Source organism: Oncorhynchus clarkii, chromosome 29 (genome assembly GCF_045791955.1).
Source record: "Oncorhynchus clarkii lewisi isolate Uvic-CL-2024 chromosome 29, UVic_Ocla_1.0, whole genome shotgun sequence".
Lineage (NCBI taxonomy): Eukaryota > Metazoa > Chordata > Actinopteri > Salmoniformes > Salmonidae > Oncorhynchus > Oncorhynchus clarkii.
In genome coordinates, this window is record NC_092175.1 from 32,934,550 (window position 1) to 32,959,310 (window position 24,761).

General features: G+C 48.5%; 1 protein-coding gene across 2 annotated transcripts in view; it reads right to left on the reverse strand.

Moving 5' to 3' along the window:
- Nucleotides 1-24,761, reverse strand: part of LOC139388557 (protein phosphatase 3, catalytic subunit, alpha isozyme) — a 103,256-nt gene that overhangs the window by 59,765 nt on the left and 18,730 nt on the right. For both annotated transcript variants that reach the window (XM_071135290.1, XM_071135288.1), the window contains exon 2: nt 23,659-23,859. In XM_071135290.1, the coding sequence (XP_070991391.1) occupies nt 23,659-23,859 (201 nt within the window). The remainder of the gene's footprint in view (nt 1-23,658; nt 23,860-24,761) is intronic.

The following is a 24,761-nucleotide window of genomic DNA, read 5'->3' on the forward strand; positions in this document are numbered from 1 at the left end:
ATACCTTACTCCAGTGCTCCTCTCCCTCCATCTATAATACCTTACTCCAGTCCTCCTCTCCCTCCATCTCTAATACCTTACTCCAGTCCTCCTCTCCCTCCTCCTCTAATACCTTACTCCAGTCCTCCTCTCTCTCCATCTCTAATACCTTACTCCAGTCCTCCTCTCCCTCCTCTCCCTCCATCTCTAATACCTTACTCGAGCCCTCCTGTACTCCATCTTTAAAACCTTACTCCAGTCCTCCTCTCCTTCCATCTCTAATACCTTACTCCAGTCCTCCTCTCCCTCCATCTATAATACCTTACTCCAGCCCCCCTGTCCTCCATCTCTAATACCGTACTCCAGTCCTCCTCTCCCTCCATCTATAATACCTTACTCCAGTCCTCTCCCTCCATCTCTAATACCTTACTCCAGTCCTCCTCTAATTCCTTACTCCAGTCCTCCTGTCCCTCCATCTCTAATACCTTACTCCAGTCGTCCTCTCCCTCCATCTCTAATACCTTACTCCAGTCCTCCTCTCCCTCCATCTCTAATACTTTACTCCAGTCCTCCTCTCCTCCATGTCTAATACCTTACTCCAGTCCTCCTCTCCCTCCATCTATAATACCTTACTCCAGTCCTCCTCTCCCTCCTCTCCCTCCATCTCTAATACCTTACTCCAGCCCTCCTGTCACTCCATCTCTAATACCTTACTCCAGCCCTCCTCTCCCTCCATCTCTAATACCTTACTCCAGTCCTCCTCTCTCTCCATCTCTAATACCTTACTCCAGTCCTCCTCTCCCTCCTCTCCCTCCATCTCTAATACCTTACTCCAGTCCTCCTCTCTCTCCATCTCTAATACCTTACTCCAGTCCTCCTCTCCATCCTCTCCGTCCATCTCTAATACCTTACTCCAGCCCTCCTGTCCTCCATCTCTAATACCTTACTCCAGTGCTCCTCTCCCTCCATCTATAATACCTTACTCCAGTCCTCCTCTCCCTCCATCTCTAATACCTTACTCCAGTCCTCCTCTCCCTTCATCTCTAATACCTTACTCCAGTCCTCCTCTCCCTCCTCCTCTAATACCTTACTCCAGTCCTCCTCTCCCTCCTCTCCCTCCATCTCTAATACTTTACTCCAGGCCTCCTCTCCCTCCTCTCCCTCCATGTCTAATACCTTATTCCAGTCCTCCTCTACCTCCATCTCTAATACCTTACTCCAGTCCTCCTCTCCCTCCTCTCCCTCCCTCTCTAATACTTTACTCCAGTCATCCTCTCCCTCCGTCTCTAATACCTTACTCCAGTCCTCCTCTCCCTCCGTCTCTAATACCTTGCTCCAACCCTCCTTTCCTCCATCTCTAATACCTTACTCCAGTCCTCCTCTCCCTCCTCTCCCTCCTCTCCCTCCATCTCTAATACCTTACTCCAGTCCTCCTCTCCCTCCATCTATAATACCTTACTCCAGTCCTCCTCTCCCTCCATCTCTAATACCTTAGTCCAGTCCTCCTCTCCCTCCATCTCTAATACCTTACTCCAGTCCTCCTCTCCCTCCATCTCTAATACCTTACTCCAGTCCTCCTCTCTCTCCATCTCTAATACCTTACTCCAGTCCGCCTCTAATACCTTGCTCCATCTATAATACCCTCCTTTCCTCCATCTCCTTAATACCTCCATCTCTCCAGTCCTCCTCCTCTCCCTTACTCCAATACCTTACTCCAGTCCTCCTCTCCTCCTCCCTCCATCTCCTCTTACTCCAGTCCTCCTCTCTCTCCATCTCTAATACCTTACTCCAGTCCGCCTCTCCCTCCATCTATAATACCTTACTCCAGTCCTCCTCTCCCTCCATCTATAATACCTTACTCCAGTCCTCCTCTCCCTCCATCTATAATACCTTACTCCAGCTCTCCTCTCCCTCATCTCCCTCCATCTATAATACCTTACTCCAGTCCTCCTCTCCCTCCTCTCCCTCCATCTCTAATACCTTACTCCAGTCCTCCTCTCCCTCCATCTATAATACCTTACTCCAGCCCTCCTGTCCTCCATCTCTAATACCGTACTCCAGTCCTCATCTCCCTCCATCTATAATACCTAAATCCAGTCCTCCTCTCCCTCCTTTCCCTCCACTCTAATACCTTACTCGAGTCCTCCTCTCTAATACCTTACTCCATCTATAATACCTTACTCCCTCCTCTCCCTCCAGCCCTCCTGTCCTCCATCTCCTCTAATACCGTACTCCTAATACCTTAGCCCTCCTCATCTCCCTCCATCTATAATACCTAAATCCAGTCCTCCTCTCCCTCCTTTCCCTCCATCTCTAATACCTTACTCGAGCCCTCCTGTCCTCCATCTCTAATACCTTACTCCAGTCCTCCTCTCCCTCCATCTATAATACCTTACTCCAGCCCTCCTGTCCTCCATCTCTAATACCGTACTCCAGTCCTCCTCTCCCTCCATCTCTAATACTTTACTCCAGTCCTCCTCTCCTCCATGTCTAATACCTTACTCCAGTCCTCCTCTCCCTCCATCTATAATACCTTACTCCAGTCCTCCTCTCCCTCCTCTCCATCCATCTCTAATACCTTACTCCAGCCCTCCTGTCACTCCATCTCTAATACCTTACTCCAGCCCTCCTCTCCCTCCATCTCTAATACCTTACTCCAGTCCTCCTCTCTCTCCATCTCTAATACCTTACTCCAGTCCTCCTCTCCCTCCTCTCCCTCCATCTCTAATACCTTACTCGAGCCCTCTTGTCCTCCATCTCTAATACCTTACTCCAGTCCTCCTCTCCCTCCATCTATAATACCTTACTCCAGTCCTCCTCTCCCTCCATCTCTAATACCTTAGTCCAGTCCTCCTCTCCCTCCATCTATAATACCTTACTCCAGTCCTCCTCTCCCTCCATCTCTAATACCTTACTCCAGTCCTCCTCTCTCTCCATCTCTAATACCTTACTCCAGTCCGCCTCTCCCTCCATCTATAATACCTTACTCCAGTCCTCCTCTCCCTCCATCTATAATACCTTACTCCAGTCCTCCTCTCCCTCCATCTATAATACCTTACTCCAGCTCTCCTCTCCCTCATCTCCCTCCATCTCTAATACCCTACTCCAGTCCTCCTCTCCCTCCATCTATAATACCTTACTCCAGCCCTCCTGTCCTCCATCTCTAATACCGTACTCCAGTCCTCATCTCCCTCCATCTATAATACCTAAATCCAGTCCTCCTCTCCCTCCTTTCCCTCCATCTCTAATACCTTACTCGAGCCCTCCTGTCCTCCATCTCTAATACCTTACTCCAGTCCTCCTCTCCCTCCTCTCCCTCCATCTCTAATACCTTACTCCAGTCCTCCTCTCCCTCCATCTATAATACCTTACTCCAGCCCTCCTGTCCTCCATCTCTAATACCGTACTCCAGTCCTCCTCTCCCTCCATCTCTAATACTTTACTCCAGTCCTCCTCTCCTCCATGTCTAATACCTTACTCCAGTCCTCCTCTCCCTCCATCTATAATACCTTACTCCAGTCCTCCTCTCCCTCCTCTCCCTCCATCTCTAATACCTTACTCCAGCCCTCCTGTCACTCCATCTCTAATACCTTACTCCAGCCCTCCTCTCCCTCCATCTCTAATACCTTACTCCAGTCCTCCTCTCTCTCCATCTCTAATACCTTACTCCAGTCCTCCTCTCCCTCCTCTCCCTCCATCTCTAATACCTTACTCGAGCCCTCTTGTCCTCCATCTCTAATACCTTACTCCAGTCCTCCTCTCCATCTCTAATACCTTACTCGAGCCCTCTTGTCCTCCATCTCTAATACCTTACTCCAGTCCTCCTCTCCCTCCTCTCCCTCCATCTCTAATACCTTACTCGAGCCCTCTTGTCCTCCATCTCTAATACCTTACTCCAGTCCTCCTCTCCCTCCTCTCCCTCCATCTCTAATACCTTACTCCAGTCCTCCTCACCCTCCATCTATAATACCTTACTCCAGTCCTCATCTCCCTCCTCTCCCTCCACCTATAATAACTTACTCCAGTCCACCATCTCTAATACTTTACTCCAGTCCTCCTATCCCTCCATCTATAATACCTTACTCCAGTCCTCCTCTCCCTCATCTCACTCCATCTATAATACTTTACTCCAGTCCTCCTCTCCTCCATGTCTAATACCTTACTCCAGTCCTCCTCTCCCTCCATTTATAATACCTTACTCCAGTCCTCCTCTCCCTCCATCTCTAATACCTTACTCCAGCCCTCCTGTCAATCCATCTCTAATACGTTTCTCCAGCCCTCCTCTCTAATACCTTACTCCAGTCCATCTCTAATACCTTACTAATACCTTACTCCAGTCCTCCTCTCCCTCCATCTATAATACCTTACTCCAGTCCTCCTCTCCCTCCATCTCTAATACCTTACTCCAGCCCTCCTGTCAATCCATCTCTAATACGTTTCTCCAGCCCTCCTCTCCCTCCATCTCTAATACCTTACTCCAGTCCTCCTCTCTCTCCATCTCTAATACCTTACTCTAGTCCTCCTCTCCCTCCTCTCCCTCCATCTCAAATACCTTACTCCAGTCCTCCTCTCCCTCCATCTATAATACCTTACTCCAGTCCTCCTCTCCCTCCTCTCCCTCCATCTCTAATACCTTACTCCAGTCCTCCTCTCAATCCATCTCTAATACCTTACTCCAGTCCTCCTCTCCCTCCATCTATAATACCTTACTCCAGTCCTCCTGTCCTCCATCTCTAATACCGTACTCCAGTCATCCTCTCCCTCCATCTATAATACCTTACTCCAGTCCTCCTCTCCCTCCTCTCCCTCCATCTCTAATACCTTACTCCAGTCCTCCTCTCCCTCCTCTCCCTCCATGTCTAATACCTTACTCCAGTCCTCCTCTCCCTCCTCTCCCTCCCTCTCTAATACTTTACTCCAGTCATCCTCTCCCTCCGTCTCTAATACCTTACTCCAGTCCTCCTCTCCCTCCGTCTCTAATACCTTGCTCCAACCCTCTTTTCCTCCATCTCTAATACCTTACTCCAGTCCTCCTCCCCCTCCATCTATAATACCTTACTCCAGCCCTCCTCTCCCGCCATCTCTAATACCTTACTCCAGTCCTCATCTCCCTCCATCTATAATACCTTACTCCAGTCCTCCTCTCTCTCCATCTCTAATACCTTACTCCAGTCCGCCTCTCCCTTCATCTATAATACATTACTCCAGTCCTCCTCTCCCTCCATCTCTAATACCTTAATCCAGTCCTCCTCTCCCTCCACCTATAATACCTTACTCCAGTCCTCCATCTCTAATACTTTACTCCAGTCCTCCTCTCATTACATCTATAATACCTTACTCCAGTCCTCATCTCCCTCCATCTATAATACCTTACTCCAGCACTCCTCTCCCTCATCTCCCTCCATCTATAATACCTTACTCCAGTCCTCCTCTCCCTCCTCTCCCTCCATCTCTAATACCTTACTCCAGTCCTCCTCTCCCTCCATCTATAATACCTTACTCCAGCCCTCCTGTCCTCCATCTCTAATACTGTACTCCAGTCCTCCTCTCCCTCCATCTATAATACCTTACTCCAGTCCTCCTCTCCCTCCTTTCCCTCCTTCTCTAATATCTTACTCGAGCCCTCCTGTCCTCCATCTCTAATACCTTACTCCAGTCCTCCTCTCCCTCCTCTCCCTCCATCTCTAATACCTTACTCCAGTCCTCCTCTCCCTCCATCTATAATACCTTACTCCAGCCCTCCTGTCCTCCATCTCTAATACCGTACTCCAGTCCTCCTCTCCCTCCATCTATAATACCTTACTCCAGTCCTCCTCTCCCTCCTCTCCCTCCACCTATAATACCTTACTCCAGTCCTCCATCTCTAATACTTTACTCCAGTCCTCCTCTCCCTCCATCTATAATACCTTACTCCAGTCCTCCTCTCCCTCCATCTATAATACCTTACTCCAGCCCTCCTCTCCCTCATCTCCCTCCATCTATAATACCTTACTCCAGTCCTCCTCTCCTCCATGTCTAATACCTTACTCCAGTCCTTCTCTCCCTCCATCTATAATACCTTACTCCAGTCCTCCTCTCCCTCCATCTCTAATACCTTACTCCAGCCCTCCTGTCACTCCATCTCTAATACCTTACTCCAGCCCTCCTCTCCCTCCATCTCTAATACCTTACTCCAGTCCTCCTCTCTCTCCATCTCTAATACCTTACTCCAGTCCTCCTCTCCCTCCTCTCCCTCCATCTCTAATACCTTACTCGAGCCCTCCTGTACTCCATCTTTAATACCTTACTCCAGTCCTCCTCTCCCTCCATCTCTAATACCTTACTCCAGTCCTCCTGTCCTCCATCTCTAATACCGTACTCCAGTCCTCCTCTCCCTCCATCTATAATACCTTACTCCAGTCCTCCTCTCCCTCCATCTCTAATACCTTACTCCAGTCCTCCTCTCCCTCCTCCTCTAATACCTTACTCCAGTCCTCCTCTCCCTCCATCTATAATACCTTACTCCAGTCGTCCTCTCCCTCCATCTCTAATACCTTACTCCAGTCCTCCTCTCCCTCCATCTCTAATACTTTACTCCAGTCCTCCTCTCCTCCATGTCTAATACCTTACTCCAGTCCTCCTCTCCCTCCATCTATAATACCTTACTCCAGTCCTCCTCTCCCTCCTCTCCCTCCATCTCTAATACCTTACTCCAGTCCTCCTCTCAATCCATCTCTAATACCTTACTCCAGTCCTCCTCTCCCTCCATCTATAATACCTTACTCCAGTCCTCCTGTCCTCCATCTCTAATACCGTACTCCAGTAATCCTCTCCCTCCATCTATAATACCTTACTCCAGTCCTCCTCTCCCTCCTCTCCCTCCATCTCTAATACCTTACTCCAGTCCTCCTCTCCCTCCTCTCCCTCCATGTCTAATACCTTACTCCAGTCCTCCTCTCCCTCCTCTCCCTCCCTCTCTAATACTTTACTCCAGTCATCCTCTCCCTCCGTCTCTAATACCTTACTCCAGTCCTCCTCTCCCTCCGTCTCTAATACCTTGCTCCAACCCTCCTTTCCTCCATCTCTAATACCTTACTCCAGTCCTCCTCTTCCTCCTCTCCCTCCTCTCCCTCCATCTCTAATACCTTACTCCAGTCCTCCTCCCCCTCCATCTATAATACCTTACTCCAGCCCTCCTCTCCCGCCATCTCTAATACCTTACTCCAGTCCTCATCTCCCTCCATCTATAATACCTTACTCCAGTCCTCCTCTCTCTCCATCTCTAATACCTTACTCCAGTCCGCCTCTCCCTTCATCTATAATACATTACTCCAGTCCTCCTCTCCCTCCATCTCTAATACCTTAATCCAGTCCTCCTCTCCCTCCACCTATAATACCTTACTCCAGTCCTCCATCTCTAATACTTTACTCCAGTCCTCCTCTCATTACATCTATAATACCTTACTCCAGTCCTCATCTCCCTCCATCTATAATACCTTACTCCAGCACTCCTCTCCCTCATCTCCCTCCATCTATAATACCTTACTCCAGTCCTCCTCTCCCTCCATCTCTAATACCTTACTCCAGTCCTCCTCTCCATCCATCTATAATACCTTACTCCAGCCCTCCTGTCCTCCATCTCTAATACTGTACTCCAGTCCTCCTCTCCCTCCATCTATAATACCTTACTCCAGTCCTCCTCTCCCTCCTTTCCCTCCATCTCTAATATCTTACTCGAGCCCTCCTGTCCTCCATCTCTAATACCTTACTCCAGTCCTCCTCTCCCTCCTCTCCCTCCATCTCTAATACCTTACTCCAGTCCTCCTCTCCCTCCATCTATAATACCTTACTCCAGCCCTCCTGTCCTCCATCTCTAATACCGTACTCCAGTCCTCCTCTCCCTCCATCTATAATACCTTACTCCAGTCCTCCACTCCCTCCTCTCCCTCCACCTATAATACCTTACTCCAGTCCTCCATCTCTAATACTTTACTCCAGTCCTCCTCTCCCTCCATCTATAATACCTTACTCCAGTCCTCCTCTCCCTCCATCTATAATACCTTACTCCAGCCCTCCTCTCCCTCATCTCCCTCCATCTATAATACCTTACTCCAGTCCTCCTCTCCCTCCATCTATAATACCTTACTCCAGTCCTCCTCTCCCTCCATCTCTAATACCTTACTCCAGCCCTCCTGTCACTCCATCTCTAATACCTTACTCCAGCCCTCCTCTCCCTCCATCTCTAATACCTTACTCCAGTCCTCTCTCTCCATCTCTAATACCTTACTCCAGTCCTCCTCTCCCTCCTCTCCCTCCATCTCTAATACCTTACTCGAGCCCTCCTGTACTCCATCTTTAATACCTTACTCCAGTCCTCCTCTCCCTCCATCTCTAATACCTTACTCCAGTCCTCCTGTCCTCCATCTCTAATACCGTACTCCAGTCCTCCTCTCCCTCCATCTATAATACCTTACTCCAGTCCTCCTCTCCCTCCATCTCTAATACCTTACTCCAGTCCTCCTCTCCCTCCTCCTCTAATACCTTACTCCAGTCCTCCTCTCCCTCCATCTATAATACCTTACTCCAGTCGTCCTCTCCCTCCATCTCTAATACCTTACTCCAGTCCTCCTCTCCCTCCATCTCTAATACCTTACTCCAGTCGTCCTCTCCCTCCATCTCTAATACCTTACTCCAGTCCTCCTCTCCCTCCATCTCTAATACTTTACTCCAGTCCTCCTCTCCTCCATGTCTAATACCTTACTCCAGTCCTCCTCTCCCTCCATCTATAATACCTTACTCCAGTCCTCCTCTCCCCCCTCTCCCTCCATCTCTAATACCTTACTCCAGCCCTCCTGTCCTCCATCTATAATACCTTACTCCAGTCCTCCTCTCCCTCCATCTATAATACCTTACTCCAGTCCTCCTCGGCCTCCTCTCCCTCCATCTCTAATACCTTACTCCAGTCCTCCTCTCCCTCCATCTCTAATACCTTACTCCAGTCCTCCTCTCCCTCCATCTCTAATACCTTACTCCAGTCCTCCTGTCCCTCCATCTCTAATACCTTACACAAGTCCTCCTCTCCCTCCATCTCTAATACCTTACTCCAATCCTCATCTCCCTCCTCTCCCCCCATCTCTAATACCTTACTCCAGTCCTCCTCTCTCTCCATCTCTAATACCTTACTCCAGTCCTCCTCTCCCTCCTCTCCCTCCATCTCTAATACCTTACTCCAGCCCTCCTGTCCTCCATCTCTAATACCTTACTCCAGTCCTCCTCTGCCTCCATCTATAATTCCATACTCCAGTCCTCCTCTCCCTCCATCTCTAATACCTTACTCCAGTCCTCCTCTCCCTCCATCTCTAATACCTTACTCCAGTCCTCCTCTCCCTCCTCCTCTAATACCTTACTCCAGTCCTCCTCTCCCTCCTCTCCCTCCATCTCTAATACTTTACTCCAGGCCTCCTCTCCCTCCTCTCCCTCCATGTCTAATACTTTACTCCAGTCCTCCTCTACCTCCATCTCTAATACCTTATTCCAGTCCTGCTCTACCTCCATCTCTAATACCTTACTCCAGTCCTCCTCTCCCTCCTCTCCCTCCCTCTCTAATACTTTACTCCAGTCATCCTCTCCCTCCATCTCTAATACCTTACTCCAGTCCTCCTCTCCCTCCGTCTCTAATACCTTGCTCCAACCCTCCTTTCCTCCATCTCTAATACCTTACTCCAGTCCTCCTCTCCCTCCTCTCCCTCCATCTCTAATACCTTACTCCAGTCCTCAAATCCCTACATCTATAATACCTTACTCCAGTCCTCCTCTCCCTCCATCTCTAATACCTTAGTCCAGTCCTCTTCTCCCTCCATCTATAATACCTTACTCCAGTCCTCCTCTCCCTCCATCTATAATACCTTACTCCAGTCCTCCTCTCTCTCCATCTCTAATACCTTACTCCAGTCCTCCTCTCCCTCCATCTCTAATACCTTACTCCAGTCCTCCTCTCACTTCACCTATAATACCTTACTCCAGTCCTCCATCTCTAATACTTTACTCCAGTCCTCCTCTCCCTCCATCTATAATATCTTACTCCAGTCCTCCTCTACCTCCATCTCTAATACCTTACTCCAGTCCTCCTCTCCCTCCTCTCCCTCCCTCTCTAATACTTTACTCCAGTCATCCTCTCCCTCCATCTCTAATACCTTACTCCAGTCCTCCTCTCTCTCCATGTCTAATACCTTACTCCAGTCCTCCTCTCCCTCCATCTATAATACCTTACTCCAGTCCTTCTCTCCCTCCATCTCTAATACCTTACTCCAGCCCTCCTGTCACTCCATCTCTAATACCTTACTCCAGCCCTCCTCTCCCTCCATCTCTAATACCTTACTCCAGTCCTCCTCTATCTCCATCTCTAATACCTTACTCCAGTCCTCCTCTCCCTCCTCTCCCTCCATATCTAATACCTTACTCCAGTCCTCCTCTCCCTCCATCTCTAATACCTTACTCCAGTCCTCCTCTCCCTCCATCTATAATACCTTAGTCCAGTCCTCCTCTCCCTCCATCTCTAATACCTTACTCCAGTCCTCCTCTCCCTCCTCCTCTAATACCTTCCTCCAGTCCTCCTCTCCCTCCTCTCCCTCCATCTCTAATACTTTACTCCAGTCCTCCTCTCCCTCCATCGCTAATACCTTACTCCAGTCCTCCGCTCCCTCCATCTCTAATACCTTAATCTTGTCCTCCTCTCCCTCCATCTCTAATACCTTACTCCAGTCCTCCTCTCCCTCCATCTATAATACCTTACTCCAGTCCTCCTCTCCCTCCATCTCTAATACCTTACTCCAGTCCCCCTCTCCCTCCATCTCTAATACCATACTCCAGTCCTCCTCTCTCTCCATCTCTAATACCTTACACCAGTCCTCCTCTCCCTCCTCTCCCTCCATCTCTAATGCCTTACTCGAGCCCTCTTGTCCTCCATCTCTAATACCTTACTCCAGTCCTCCTCTCCCTCCATCTATAATACCTTACTCACGCCCTCCTGTCCTACATCTCTAATACCGTACTCCAGTCCTCCTCTCCCTCCATCTATAATACCTTACTCCAGTCCTCATCTCCCTCCTCTCCCTCCACCTATAACAACTTACTCCAGTCCTCCATCTCTAATACTTTACTCCAGTCCTCCTCTCCCTCCATCTATAATACCTTACTCCAGTCCTCCTCTCCCTCATCTCCCTCCATCTATAATACTTTATTCCAGTCCTCCTCTCCTCCATGTCTAATACCTTACTCCAGTCCTCCTCTCCCTCCATCTATAATACCTTACTCTAGTCCTCCTCTCCCTCCTCTCCCTCCATCTCTAATACCTTACTCCAGCCCTCCTGTCAATCCACCTCTAATACGTTACTCCAGCCCTCCTCTCCCTCCATCTCTAATACCTTACTCCAGTCCTCCTCTCTCTCCATCTCTAATACCTTACTCCAGTCCTCCTCTCCCTCCTCTCACTCCTCCTCTAATACCTTACTCCAGTCCTCCTCTCTCTCCATCTCTAATACCTTACTCCAGTCCTCCTCTCCCTCCTCTCCCTCCATCTCTAATACCTTACTCCAGCCCTCCTGTCCTCCATCTATAATACCTTACTCCAGTCCTCCTCTCCCTCCATCTATAATACCTTACTCCAGTCCTCCTCGGCCTCCTCTCCCTCCATCTCTAATACCTTACTCCAGTCCTCCTCTCCCTCCATCTCTAATACCTTACTCCAGTCCTCCTCTCCCTCCATCTCTAATACCTTACTCCAGTCCTCCTGTCCCTCCATCTCTAATACCTTACACAAGTCCTCCTCTCCCTCCATCTCTAATACCTTACTCCAATCCTCATCTCCCTCCTCTCCCCCCATCTCTAATACCTTACTCCAGTCCTCCTCTCTCTCCATCTCTAATACCTTACTCCAGTCCTCCTCTCCCTCCATCTCTAATACCTTACTCCAGCCCTCCTGTCACTCCATCTCTAATACCTTACTCCAGCCCTCCTCTCCCTCCATCTCTAATACCTTACTCCAGTCCTCCTCTATCTCCATCTCTAATACCTTACTCCAGTCCTCCTCTCCCTCCTCTCCCTCCATATCTAATACCTTACTCCAGTCCTCCTCTCCCTCCATCTCTAATACCTTACTCCAGTCCTCCTCTCCCTCCATCTATAATACCTTAGTCCAGTCCTCCTCTCCCTCCATCTCTAATACCTTACTCCAGTCCTCCTCTCCCTCCTCCTCTAATACCTTCCTCCAGTCCTCCTCTCCCTCCTCTCCCTCCATCTCTAATACTTTACTCCAGTCCTCCTCTCCCTCCATCGCTAATACCTTACTCCAGTCCTCCGCTCCCTCCATCTCTAATACCTTAATCTTGTCCTCCTCTCCCTCCATCTATAATACCTTACTCCAGTCCTCCTCTCCCTCCATCTCTAATACCTTACTCCAGTCCCCCTCTCCCTCCATCTCTAATACCATACTCCAGTCCTCCTCTCTCTCCATCTCTAATACCTTACTCCAGTCCTCCTCTCCCTCCTCTCCCTCCATCTCTAATACTTTACTCCAGGCCTCCTCTCCCTCCTCTCCCTCCATGTCTAATACTTTACTCCAGTCCTCCTCTACCTCCATCTCTAATACCTTATTCCAGTCCTCCTCTACCTCCATCTCTAATACCTTACTCCAGTCCTCCTCTCTCTCCATCTCTAATACCTTACTCTAGTCCTCCTCTCCCTCCTCTCCCTCCATCTCTAATACCTTACTCGAGCCCTCCTGTAATCCATCTCTAATACCTTACTCCAGTCCTCATCTCCCTCCTCTCCCTCCATCTCTAATACCTTACTCCAGTCCTCCTCTCCCTCCATCTATAATACCTTACTCCAGCCCTCCTGTCCTCCATCTCTAATACCGTACTCCAGTCCTCCTCTCCCTCCATCTATAATACCTTACTCCAGTCCTCCTCTCCCTCCTCTCCCTCCTCCTCTAATACCTTACTCCAGTCCTCCTCTCTCTCCATTTCTAATACCTTACTCCAGTCCTCCTCTACCTCCTCTCCCTCCATCTCTAATACCTTACTCCAGCCCTCCTGTCCTCCATCTATAATACCTTACTCCAGTCCTCCTCTCCCTCCATCTATAATACCTTACTCCAGTCCTCCTCGGCCTCCTCTCCCTCCATCTCTAATACCTTACTCCAGTCCTCCTCTCCCTCCATCTCTAATACCTTACTCCAGTCCTCCTCTCCCTCCATCTCTAATACCTTACTCCAGTCCTCCTGTCCCTCCATCTCTAATACCTTACTCAAGTCCTCCTCTCCCTCCATCTCTAATACCTTACTCCAATCCTCATCTCCCTCCTCTCCCTCCATCTCTAATACCTTACTCCAGTCCTCCTCTCTCTCCATCTCTAATACCTTACTCCAGTCCTCCTCTCCCTCCTCTCCCTCCATCTCTAATACCTTACTCCAGCCCTCCTGTCCTCCATCTCTAATACCTTACTCCAGTCCTCCTCTGCCTCCATCTATAATTCCATACTCCAGTCCTCCTCTCCCTCCATCTCTAATACCTTACTCCAGTCCTCCTCTCCCTCCATCTCTAATACCTTACTCCAGTCCTCCTCTCCCTCCATCTCTAATACCTTACTCCAGTCCTCCTCTCCCTCCTCTCCCTCCATCTCTAATACCTTACTCCAGTCCTCCTCTCCCTCCTCTCCCTCCCTCTCTAATACTTTACTCCAGTCATCCTCTCCCTCCATCTCTAATACCTTACTCCAGTCCTCCTCTCCCTCCGTCTCTAATACCTTGCTCCAACCCTCCTTTCCTCCATCTCTAATACCTTACTCCAGTCCTCCTCTCCCTCCATCTCTAATACCTTACTCCAGTCCTCCACTCCCTCCATCTATAATACCTTACTCCAGTCCTCCTCTCCCTCCATCTCTAATACCTTAGTCCAGTCCTCTTCTCCCTCCATCTATAATACCTTACTCCAGTCCTCCTCTCCCTCCATCTATAATACCTTACTCCAGTCCTCCTCTCTCTCCATCTCTAATACCTTACTCCAGTCCTCCTCTCCCTCCATCTTTAATACCTTACTCCAGTCCTCCTCTCACTTCACCTATAATACCTTACTCCAGTCCTCCATCTCTAATACTTTACTCCAGTCCTCCTCTCCCTCCATCTATAATACCTTACTCCAGTCCTTCTCTCCCTCCATCTATAATACCTTACTCCAGCCCTCCTCTCCCTCATCTCCCTCCATCTATAATACCTTACTCCAGTCCTCCTCTCCCTCCATCTCTAATACCTTACTCCAGTCCTCCTCTCTCTCCATGTCTAATACCTTACTCCAGTCCTCCTCTCCCTCCATCTATAATACCTTACTCCAGTCCTTCTCTCCCTCCTCTCCCTCCATCTCTAATACCTTACTCCAGCCCTCCTGTCACTCCATCTCTAATACCTTACTCCAGCCCTCCTCTCCCTCCATCTCTAATACCTTACTCCAGTCCTCCTCTATCTCCATCTCTAATACCTTACTCCAGTCCTCCTCTCCCTCCTCTCCCTCCATCTCTAATACCTTACTCCAGTCCTCCTCTCCCTCCATCTCTAATACCTTACTCCAGTCCTCCTCTCCCTCCATCTATAATACCTTAGTCCAGTCCTCCTCTCCCTCCATCTCTAATACCTTACTCCAGTCCTCCTCTCCCTCCTCCTCTAATACCTTCCTCCAGTCCTCCTCTCCCTCCTCTCCCTCCATCTCTAATACTTTACTCCAGTCCTCCTCTCCCTCCTCTCCCTCCATCTACAATACCTTACTCCAGCCCTCCTCTCCCTCATCTCCCTCCATCTATAATACCTTACTCCAGTCCTTCTCTCCCTCCATCTATAATACCTTACTCCAGCCCTCCTCTCCCTCATCTCCCTCCATCTATAATATCTTACTCCAGTCCTCCTCTCCCTCCATCTCTAATACCTTACTCCAGTCCTCCTCTCTCTCCATGTCTAATACCTTACTCCAGTCCTCCTCTCCCTCCATCTATAATACCTTACTCCAGTCCTTCTCTCCCTCCTCTCCCTCCATCTCTAATACCTTACTCCAGCCCTCCTGTCACTCCATCTCTAATACCTTACTCCAGCCCTCCTCTCCCTCCATCTCTAATACCTTACTCCAGTCCTCCTCTATCTCCATCTCTAATACCTTACTCCAGTCCTCCTCTCCCTCCTCTCCCTCCATCTCTAATACCTTACTCCAGTCCTCCTCTCCCTCCATCTTTAATACCTTACTCCAGTCCTCCTCTCACTTCACCTATAATACCTTACTCCAGTCCTCCATCTCTAATACTTTACTCCAGTCCTCCTCTCCCTCCATCTATAATACCTTACTCCAGTCCTTCTCTCCCTCCATCTATAATACCTTACTCCAGCCCTCCTCTCCCTCATCTCCCTCCATCTATAATACCTTACTCCAGTCCTCCTCTCCCTCCATCTCTAATACCTTACTCCAGTCCTCCTCTCTCTCCATGTCTAATACCTTACTCCAGTCCTCCTCTCCCTCCATCTATAATACCTTACTCCAGTCCTTCTCTCCCTCCTCTCCCTCCATCTCTAATACCTTACTCCAGCCCTCCTGTCACTCCATCTCTAATACCTTACTCCAGCCCTCCTCTCCCTCCATCTCTAATACCTTACTCCAGTCCTCCTCTCCCTCCTCCTCTAATACCTTCCTCCAGTCCTCCTCTCCCTCCTCTCCCTCCATCTCTAATACTTTACTCCAGTCCTCCTCTCCCTCCTCTCCCTCCATCTACAATACCTTACTCCAGCCCTCCTCTCCCTCATCTCCCTCCATCTATAATACCTTACTCCAGTCCTTCTCTCCCTCCATCTATAATACCTTACTCCAGCCCTCCTCTCCCTCATCTCCCTCCATCTATAATATCTTACTCCAGTCCTCCTCTCCCTCCATCTCTAATACCTTACTCCAGTCCTCCTCTCTCTCCATGTCTAATACCTTACTCCAGTCCTCCTCTCCCTCCATCTATAATACCTTACTCCAGTCCTTCTCTCCCTCCTCTCCCTCCATCTCTAATACCTTACTCCAGCCCTCCTGTCACTCCATCTCTAATACCTTACTCCAGCCCTCCTCTCCCTCCATCTCTAATACCTTACTCCAGTCCTCCTCTATCTCCATCTCTAATACCTTACTCCAGTCCTCCTCTCCCTCCTCTCCCTCCATCTCTAATACCTTACTCCAGTCCTCCTCTCCCTCCATCTCTAATACCTTACTCCAGTCCTCCTCTCCCTCCATCTATAATACCTTAGTCCAGTCCTCCTCTCCCTCCATCTCTAATACCTTACTCCAGTCCTCCTCTCCCTCCTCCTCTAATACCTTCCTCCAGTCCTCCTCTCCCTCCTCTCCCTCCATCTCTAATACTTTACTCCAGTCCTCCTCTCCCTCCTCTCCCTCCATCTACAATACCTTACTCCAGCCCTCCTCTCCCTCATCTCCCTCCATCTATAATACCTTACTCCAGTCCTTCTCTCCCTCCATCTATAATACCTTACTCCAGCCCTCCTCTCCCTCATCTCCCTCCATCTATAATATCTTACTCCAGTCCTCCTCTCCCTCCATCTCTAATACCTTACTCCAGTCCTCCTCTCTCTCCATGTCTAATACCTTACTCCAGTCCTCCTCTCCCTCCATCTATAATACCTTACTCCAGTCCTTCTCTCCCTCCTCTCCCTCCATCTCTAATACCTTACTCCAGCCCTCCTGTCACTCCATCTCTAATACCTTACTCCAGCCCTCCTCTCCCTCCATCTCTAATACCTTACTCCAGTCCTCCTCTATCTCCATCTCTAATACCTTACTCCAGTCCTCCTCTCCCTCCTCTCCCTCCATCTCTAATACCTTACTCCAGTCCTCCTCTCCCTCCATCTTTAATACCTTACTCCAGTCCTCCTCTCACTTCACCTATAATACCTTACTCCAGTCCTCCATCTCTAATACTTTACTCCAGTCCTCCTCTCCCTCCATCTATAATACCTTACTCCAGTCCTTCTCTCCCTCCATCTATAATACCTTACTCCAGCCCTCCTCTCCCTCATCTCCCTCCATCTATAATACCTTACTCCAGTCCTCCTCTCCCTCCATCTCTAATACCTTACTCCAGTCCTCCTCTCTCTCCATGTCTAATACCTTACTCCAGTCCTCCTCTCCCTCCATCTATAATACCTTACTCCAGTCCTTCTCTCCCTCCTCTCCCTCCATCTCTAATACCTTACTCCAGCCCTCCTGTCACTCCATCTCTAATACCTTACTCCAGCCCTCCTCTCCCTCCATCTCTAATACCTTACTCCAGTCCTCCTCTCCCTCCTCCTCTAATACCTTCCTCCAGTCCTCCTCTCCCTCCTCTCCCTCCATCTCTAATACTTTACTCCAGTCCTCCTCTCCCTCCTCTCCCTCCATCTACAATACCTTACTCCAGCCCTCCTCTCCCTCATCTCCCTCCATCTATAATACCTTACTCCAGTCCTTCTCTCCCTCCATCTATAATACCTTACTCCAGCCCTCCTCTCCCTCATCACCCTCCATCTATAATATCTTACTCCAGTCCTCCTCTCCCTCCATCTCTAATACCTTACTCCAGTCCTCCTCTCTCTCCATGTCTAATACCTTACTCCAGTCCTCCTCTCCCTCCATCTATAATACCTTACTCCAGTCCTTCTCTCCCTCCTCTCCCTCCATCTCTAATACCTTACTCCAGCCCTCCTGTCACTCCATCTCTAATACCTTACTCCAGCCCTCCTCTCCCTCCATCTCTAATACCTTACTCCAGTCCTCCTCTATCTCCATCTCTAATACCTTACTCCAGTCCTCCTCTCCCTCCTCTCCCTCCATCTCTAATACCTTACTCCAGTCCTCCTCTCCCTCCATCTCTAATACCTTACTCCAGTCCTCCTCTCCCTCCTCCTCTAATATCTTCCTCCAGTCCTCCTCTCCCTCCATCTCTAATACTTTACTCCAGTCCTCCTCTCCCTCCATCGCTAATACCTTACTCCAGTCCTCCGCTCCCTCCATCTCTAATACCTTAATCTTGTCCTCCTCTCCCTCCATATCTAATACCTTACTCCAGTCCTCCTCTCCCTCCATCTATAATACCTTACTCCAATCCTCCTCTCCCTCCATCTCTAATACCTTACTCCAGTCCCCCTCTCCCTCCATCTCTAATACCTTACTCCAGTCCTCCTCTCCCTCCTCCTCTAATACCTTACTCCAGTCCTCCTCTCCCTCCTCTCCCTCCATCTCTAATACTTTACTCCAGGCCTCCTCTCCCTCCTCTCCCTCCATGTCTAATACTTTACTTCAGTCCTCCTCTACCTCCATCTCTAATACCTTATTCCAGTTCTTCTCTACCTCCATCTCTAATACCTTACTCCAGTCCTCCTCTCCCTCCATATCTAATACCTTACTCCAGTCCTCCTCTCCCTAAGTCTCTAATACCTTGCTCCAACCCTCCTCTCTCTCCATCTCTAATACCTTACTCCAGTCCTCCTCTCCCTCCTCTCCCTCCATCTCTAATACCTTACTCCAGTCCTCCTCTCCCTTAATCTATAATACCTTACTCCAGTCCCCCTCTCCCTCCATCTCTAATACCTTACTGCCGTCCTCCTCTCCCTCCTCTCCCTCCTCTCCCTCCATCTCTAATACCTTACTCCAGTCCTCCTCTCCCTCCATCTATAATACCTTACTCCAGTCCTCCTCTGCCTCCTCTCCCTCCATCTATAATACCTTACTCCAGTCCTCCTCTCCCTCCTCTCCCTCCATCTCTAATACTTTACTACGGTCCTCCTCTCCCTCCTCTCCCTCCATCTCTAATACTTTACTCCAGTCCTCCTCTCCCTCCATCTCTAATACCTTACTCCAGTCCTCCTGTCCCTCCATCTCTAATACCTTACTCCAGTCCTCCTCTCCCTCCATCTCTAATACCATACTCCAGTCCTCCTCTCCCTCCTCTCCCTCCATCTCTAATACCTTACTCCAGTCCTCCTCTCTCTCCATCTCTAATACCTTACTCCAGTCCTCCTCTCCCTCCTCTCCCTCCATCTCTAATACCTTACTCCAGCCCTCCTGTCCTCCATCTCTAATACCTTGCTCCAGTCCTACTCTCCCTCCATCTATAATACCTTACCCCAGTCCTCCTCTCCCTCCATCTCTAATACCTTACTCCAGTCCTCCTCTCCCTCCATCTCTAATACCTTACTCCAGTCCTCCTCTCCCTCCTCCTCTAATACCTTACTCCAGCCCTCCTCTCCCTCCTCTCCCTCCATCTCTAATACCTTACTCCAGTCCTCCTATCCCTCCTCTCCCTCCATCTCTAATACTTTACTCCAGTCCTCCTCTCCCTCCATCTCTAATTCCTTACTCCAGTCCTCCTCTCCCTCCGTCTCTAATACCTTGCTCCAACCCTCCTTTCCTCCATCTCTAATACCTTACTCCATTCCTCCTCTCCCTCCTCTCCCTCCATCTCTAATACCTTACTCCAGTCCTCCTCTCCCTCCATCTATAATGCCTTACTCCAGTCCTCCTCTCCCTCCATCTATAATACCTTACTCCAGTCCTCCTGTCCCTCCATCTCTAATACCTTACTCCAGTCCTCCTCTCCCTCCATGTATAATACCTTACTCCAGTCCTCCTCTCTCTCCATCTCTAATACCTTACTCCAGTCCTCCTCTCCCTCCATCTCTAATACCTTACTCCAGTCCTCCTCTCCCTCCACCTATAATACCTTACTCCAGTCCTCCATCTCTAATACTTTACTCCAGTCCTCCTCTCCCTCCATCTATAATACCTTACTCCAGTCCTCCTCTCCCTCCATCTATAATACCTTACTCCAGTCCTCCTCTCCCTCCTCTCCCTCCATCTCTAATACCTTATTCCAGCCCTCCTGTCCCTCCATCTCTAATACCTTACTCCAGCCCTCCTCTCCCTCCTAGTATAATACCTTACTCCAGTCCTCCTCTCTCTCCATCTCTAATACCTTACTCCAGTCCTCCTCTCCCTCCATCTCTAATACCTTACTCCAGTCCTCCTCTCCCTCCACCTATAATACCTTACTCCAGTCCTCCATCTCTAATACTTTACTCCAGTCCTCCTCTCCCTCCATCTATAATACCTTACTCCAGTCCTCCTCTCCCTCCATCTATAATACCTTACTCCAGTCCTCCTCTCCCTCCTCTCCCTCCATCTCTAATACCTTATTCCAGCCCTCCTGTCCTTCCATCTCTAATACCTTACTCCAGCCCTCCTCTCCCTCCATCTCTAATACCTTACTCCAGTCCTCCTCTCCCTCCATCTCTAAAACATTAATCCAGTCCTTCTCTCCTCTCCCTCCATCTCTAATACTTTACTCCAGTCCTCCATCTCTAATACTTTACTCCAGTCCTCCTCTCCCTCCATCTATAATACCTTACCTTAGTCCTCCTCTCCCTCCTCTCCCTCCATCTCTAATACTTTACTACAGTCCTCCTCTTCCTCCATCTCTAATACTTTACTCCAGTCCTCCTCTCCCTCCATCTCTAATACCTTCCTCCATTCCTCCTGTCCCTCCATCTCTAATACCTTACTCCAGTCCTCCTCTCCCTTCATCTCTAATACCTTACTCCAGTCCTCCTCTCCCTCCTCTCCCTCCATCTCTAATACCTTACTCCAGCCCTCCTGTCCTCCATCTCTAATACCTTACCTTAGTCCTCCTCTCCCTCCTCTCCCTCCATCTCTAATACCTTTCTCCAGTCCTCCTCTCTCTCTCCATCTCTAATACCTTACTCCAGTCCTCCTCTCCCTCCTCTCCCTCCATCTCTAATACTTTTCTCCAGCCCTCCTGTCCTCCATCTCTAATACCTTATTCCAGTCCTCCTCTCCCCCCATCTCTAATACCTTATTCCAGTCCTCCTCTCCCTCCATCTCTAATACCTTACTCCAGTCCTCCTCTCCCTCCATCTATAATACCTTACTCCAGCCCCCCTGTCCTCCATCTCTAATACCTTACTCCAGTCCTCCTCTCCCTCCATCTATAATACCTTACTCCAGCCACCCTGTCCTCCATCTTTAATATTTTACTCCAGCCGTCCTCTCCTCCATTTCTAATACCTTATTCCAGCCATCCTGTCCCTGCATTGTCTCAGTATGGGAAGATTTTCAGACTTGGGGGAGGTGAGAAAAGGCTGATATGTACAGAACAGAACTGAACCACCACTACCACCCCTTTCCGTTATTCCCTCTACCATTATCTCTCTATCTCTTTCTCTCTACTACCATTCTGTTTTTCACTCGTTCACATTTCCCCCATACCCACTACTTCTCTGTTTCCCTCTATGTCATTCCCTTCTCTGTCACTCTCTAACAGCATTCTTCAATGTCTTCATTTCTGGAGGCAGTATTATGTAAGTTTGTCTGCATCTAGCATCCCATGACTACTGGGCTTAATGACAGAGGAACGACTAAATCCGATAACAACGAGGATGTGTATGTGATCCTGCATCAAGAGATGCGCGAGTGAGTGTGCTTTTGCTGCGCTGTTGTGTGTTTTCAGGTTTATGTGTGTGCATGCCTGTTTTTACAGTAAGCGCCTTTGTGTGAGGGTTGTTTGTGTTCACCTGTTGTGAGTTAGTCTGACCCCTTTGTTCATAATAGCTTGCTCAGATTAGTCAAAAGTAGGATGAATTAAACCTTGAAAACATGTATTATTAATGTCAAGACTGTATCAAATATGCAATAAACTATGTGCATGCTTAGTAGCTGTCATAGTAAATAGGTCTACCTCCTATCTGATTGGACGTAATGGCAAATATAATTACTCATTACTCATGCTTCCCAGTACCATCAGAAAGCAGTGTAGCTATACCATATGTCTATCTACAACCAACATGCTCGCACACATAAACTCTCTCCCTTTCTCGCAACTGCATCTAAATGGCTTCTCACACTTAAAATATCCAAAAGGAGCATAAGATTTTTGAAAGGGTATATCAGTCCATTTGGACCACCTGGCTGGTGCTACAGCAAGCAGGCAGGCAGGCAGGCAGGCAGGCAGGCAGGTAGGAAGGCAGGCAGGCAGGCAGGCAGGCAGGCAGGCAGGCAGGCAGGCAGGCAGGCAGGCAGGCAGGCAGGCAGGCAGGCAGGCAGGCAGCTGTGGCTGGGATGTGATCATGCTCTGTGGTGTGGATGAGTCAGGACTGAGGGGTTGTTCAACACTACTATCACTGTGGGCTAGATGGCTGTCAGCCCAGGGACAAAAGGGGCCACTGTGCTCAGTGTAGAGGCATACCGAACTAGGGGAATCCAGAGGGGTATTGTGTGACCTTGTCACAATAGTAAAAAAGTCAAATGGTGCTAGAGTAAACAAACAAGCAAATATAATTCCCACAGCTTAACAAACCTGCACTTGTCTTTTGTACTAGCACTGCGTTTACTGATAACTATACTCTTAGAAAAAAAGGTGCTATCTAGAACCTAAAAAGGTTCTTCGGCTGTCCCCATAGAGAGTAGGGCATACCTAAGCATTTTAATATAAGCAAGCTAAAAGCCTGAAGAATCCCACACGAACTATATGCTGGACTGTTCAGCCATATTGATTTAAAAAGGAAACACATCTACAGATGTAGGATCTTAATTTGAGCCAGTTTGCTACAGCAGGAAAATAATCCTGCAGCAACAGGAAATTTGAAATATTATGTGGATTATAATTAAAGGACATTTTTGTAGGGGTTGATACATAAAAAAAAGGAAAAATCAACTATGATATTTCAAAGTGGAAATTTCAGAAGCCTTTTTAAACCTAAAATACACTAAAAGCATAAAATGTCCTGCATTTCAGGATTACAGTGCGATCAAATTAAGATCATACATCTGTACTCATATATATTGAGGTGAGTTACCCCAACATGATGGTGAGGTCATATGCAGGTGAGGTGACTATCTTTCACTACGGCTCATAGGATAAACTGCTGCATTGATTGGTTGAACAAGCCTCAATGGACTGTGTTCCTCATCACGTACTGTAGTGCCTGTCTATCCATGTCTGTCTGAGAGGCAGAACAACACTCAACATTGATCTGATTCTTGAAAAGATAAAGAGAGATGCAGAGCTTTTGATGTGCTGATGTGTTTAAGAAATGTATTATTCTTACATGACCATAACGCAGATGATACTGAACGTGACAGCTACCTGCTATGGGATGCTGCATATACAGTCCTGCTTTGATGTCTCTACAGGTACTTTGGAGATTATTTTTGTATTTCTGGTATTGAATTCACTCCCAGTCTCTCTTGTCTCCCTGCTAGTATTTGCTTACAATCATACACCTTCATACACAGACATATATTTCTACACCAAACAAAAGTACATTCTCCCAGAGTTTACTCCAGAGCTCAGACGAACCTGCTCATAAAAGAGTCCCTCAATCTGAAGCACTTTAAGCACACTGACCCACTTTCACAGTTACCTAGGCATAATACTCTATCTCACTCGCCACTGGTCAAAATAACCAGCATAAATCATACAACTGTCAGAATGGGTATCTTCCACAGTTTGATGCTACTTCCACCCTTCCTTCTCTCTGTTGGACCATTACGTGAACGCTGGGAATGTCAGTCAAAGTGTGTTTCACCAGAGTGTGAGTTACAGGTGATCACTCCTCCTAACCTGTGACTGGTGCTTCTATGTCCAGCATGGTTTTCTCCTGGCGCAGGATGGCGGCGCCCTCGTTGACGATGCGTAGTGCCACGGCCTCCTCCACGCGGCCCTCCTTGGTGAGGTGGGCTTTGAGCAGGTCCACCCTGGGCTTCCCCTCACAGTCAAACACCTCCTTCAACGTGAGGCGATGACTCAGGGGGAAGGGCACGGCTGTGGAGAGAACAGAGACAACACCACTCAATGGGACAGAGAACACAGTGAAACTATGGAAAGCCATTCATTTTCAATGGAAGAGAAGTGAAGTGGGCGATGTGAGCATGGGTGACAGAGTGTGAACAGGGCGGGACCAAAGTTAGGGAAAGCTGAACTTTATATAAATACTAGGCGATTGTGCCACAATTGACCAATCGAAGCTCACTACACCTTCCAGCCCCTACTGGATAGGCTGTTGATACCTAACACTACTTATCATGCTGTCGGCTTGCTAGCAACCAAATTATGGGCGGAGCTGTGTGGCGAGGAAAAATACAAATGCTAGTTAAGAGCTGCGGCATGTCGCTGTTCAATGGCCATGGTGCTGAACCGGTTTACCAGTCCCTTGTTTAAGTCTGTTCAGATCGTGTTGCTGTCCGCGGTGTTGAAGGGTTTTGCGGCGCTATAAGGACACAACAAGGCCTATATAGACTCTATCCTCCAATACTGTAGATTAAACTGCTCAACCCACTTTTCAATGACGATGTTTGTATGCATAAAGCTAACCCTGCCCTTAGAGAACCCTAAAAGTGTCTTATAAATTGCAGAGGGTGAAAAGTTCTGTCTCAGATTGCATGACTGTAAACAGAGTGCGTGAGGTCTACCGTCAGTCCTCCCAAAATGTGGCCTACTTTAATTATGGATGCTTCCAGAGTCTATTATCATTTATTCATCGCTGTAAATTGACAAAGTGACGTGTGGAATAAAAATGGACTCTTTTAATGCGAGGCTCAACAATCCATATTCTGAAATATGTATGAGCAGTTTAATGTCTGATCAACAGAGAGTAAAAAGCTCTTCATTTACCACCACTGTCCAAATGAGTAGTTACTGTATGTATTTCTAAACCCTAATATGAG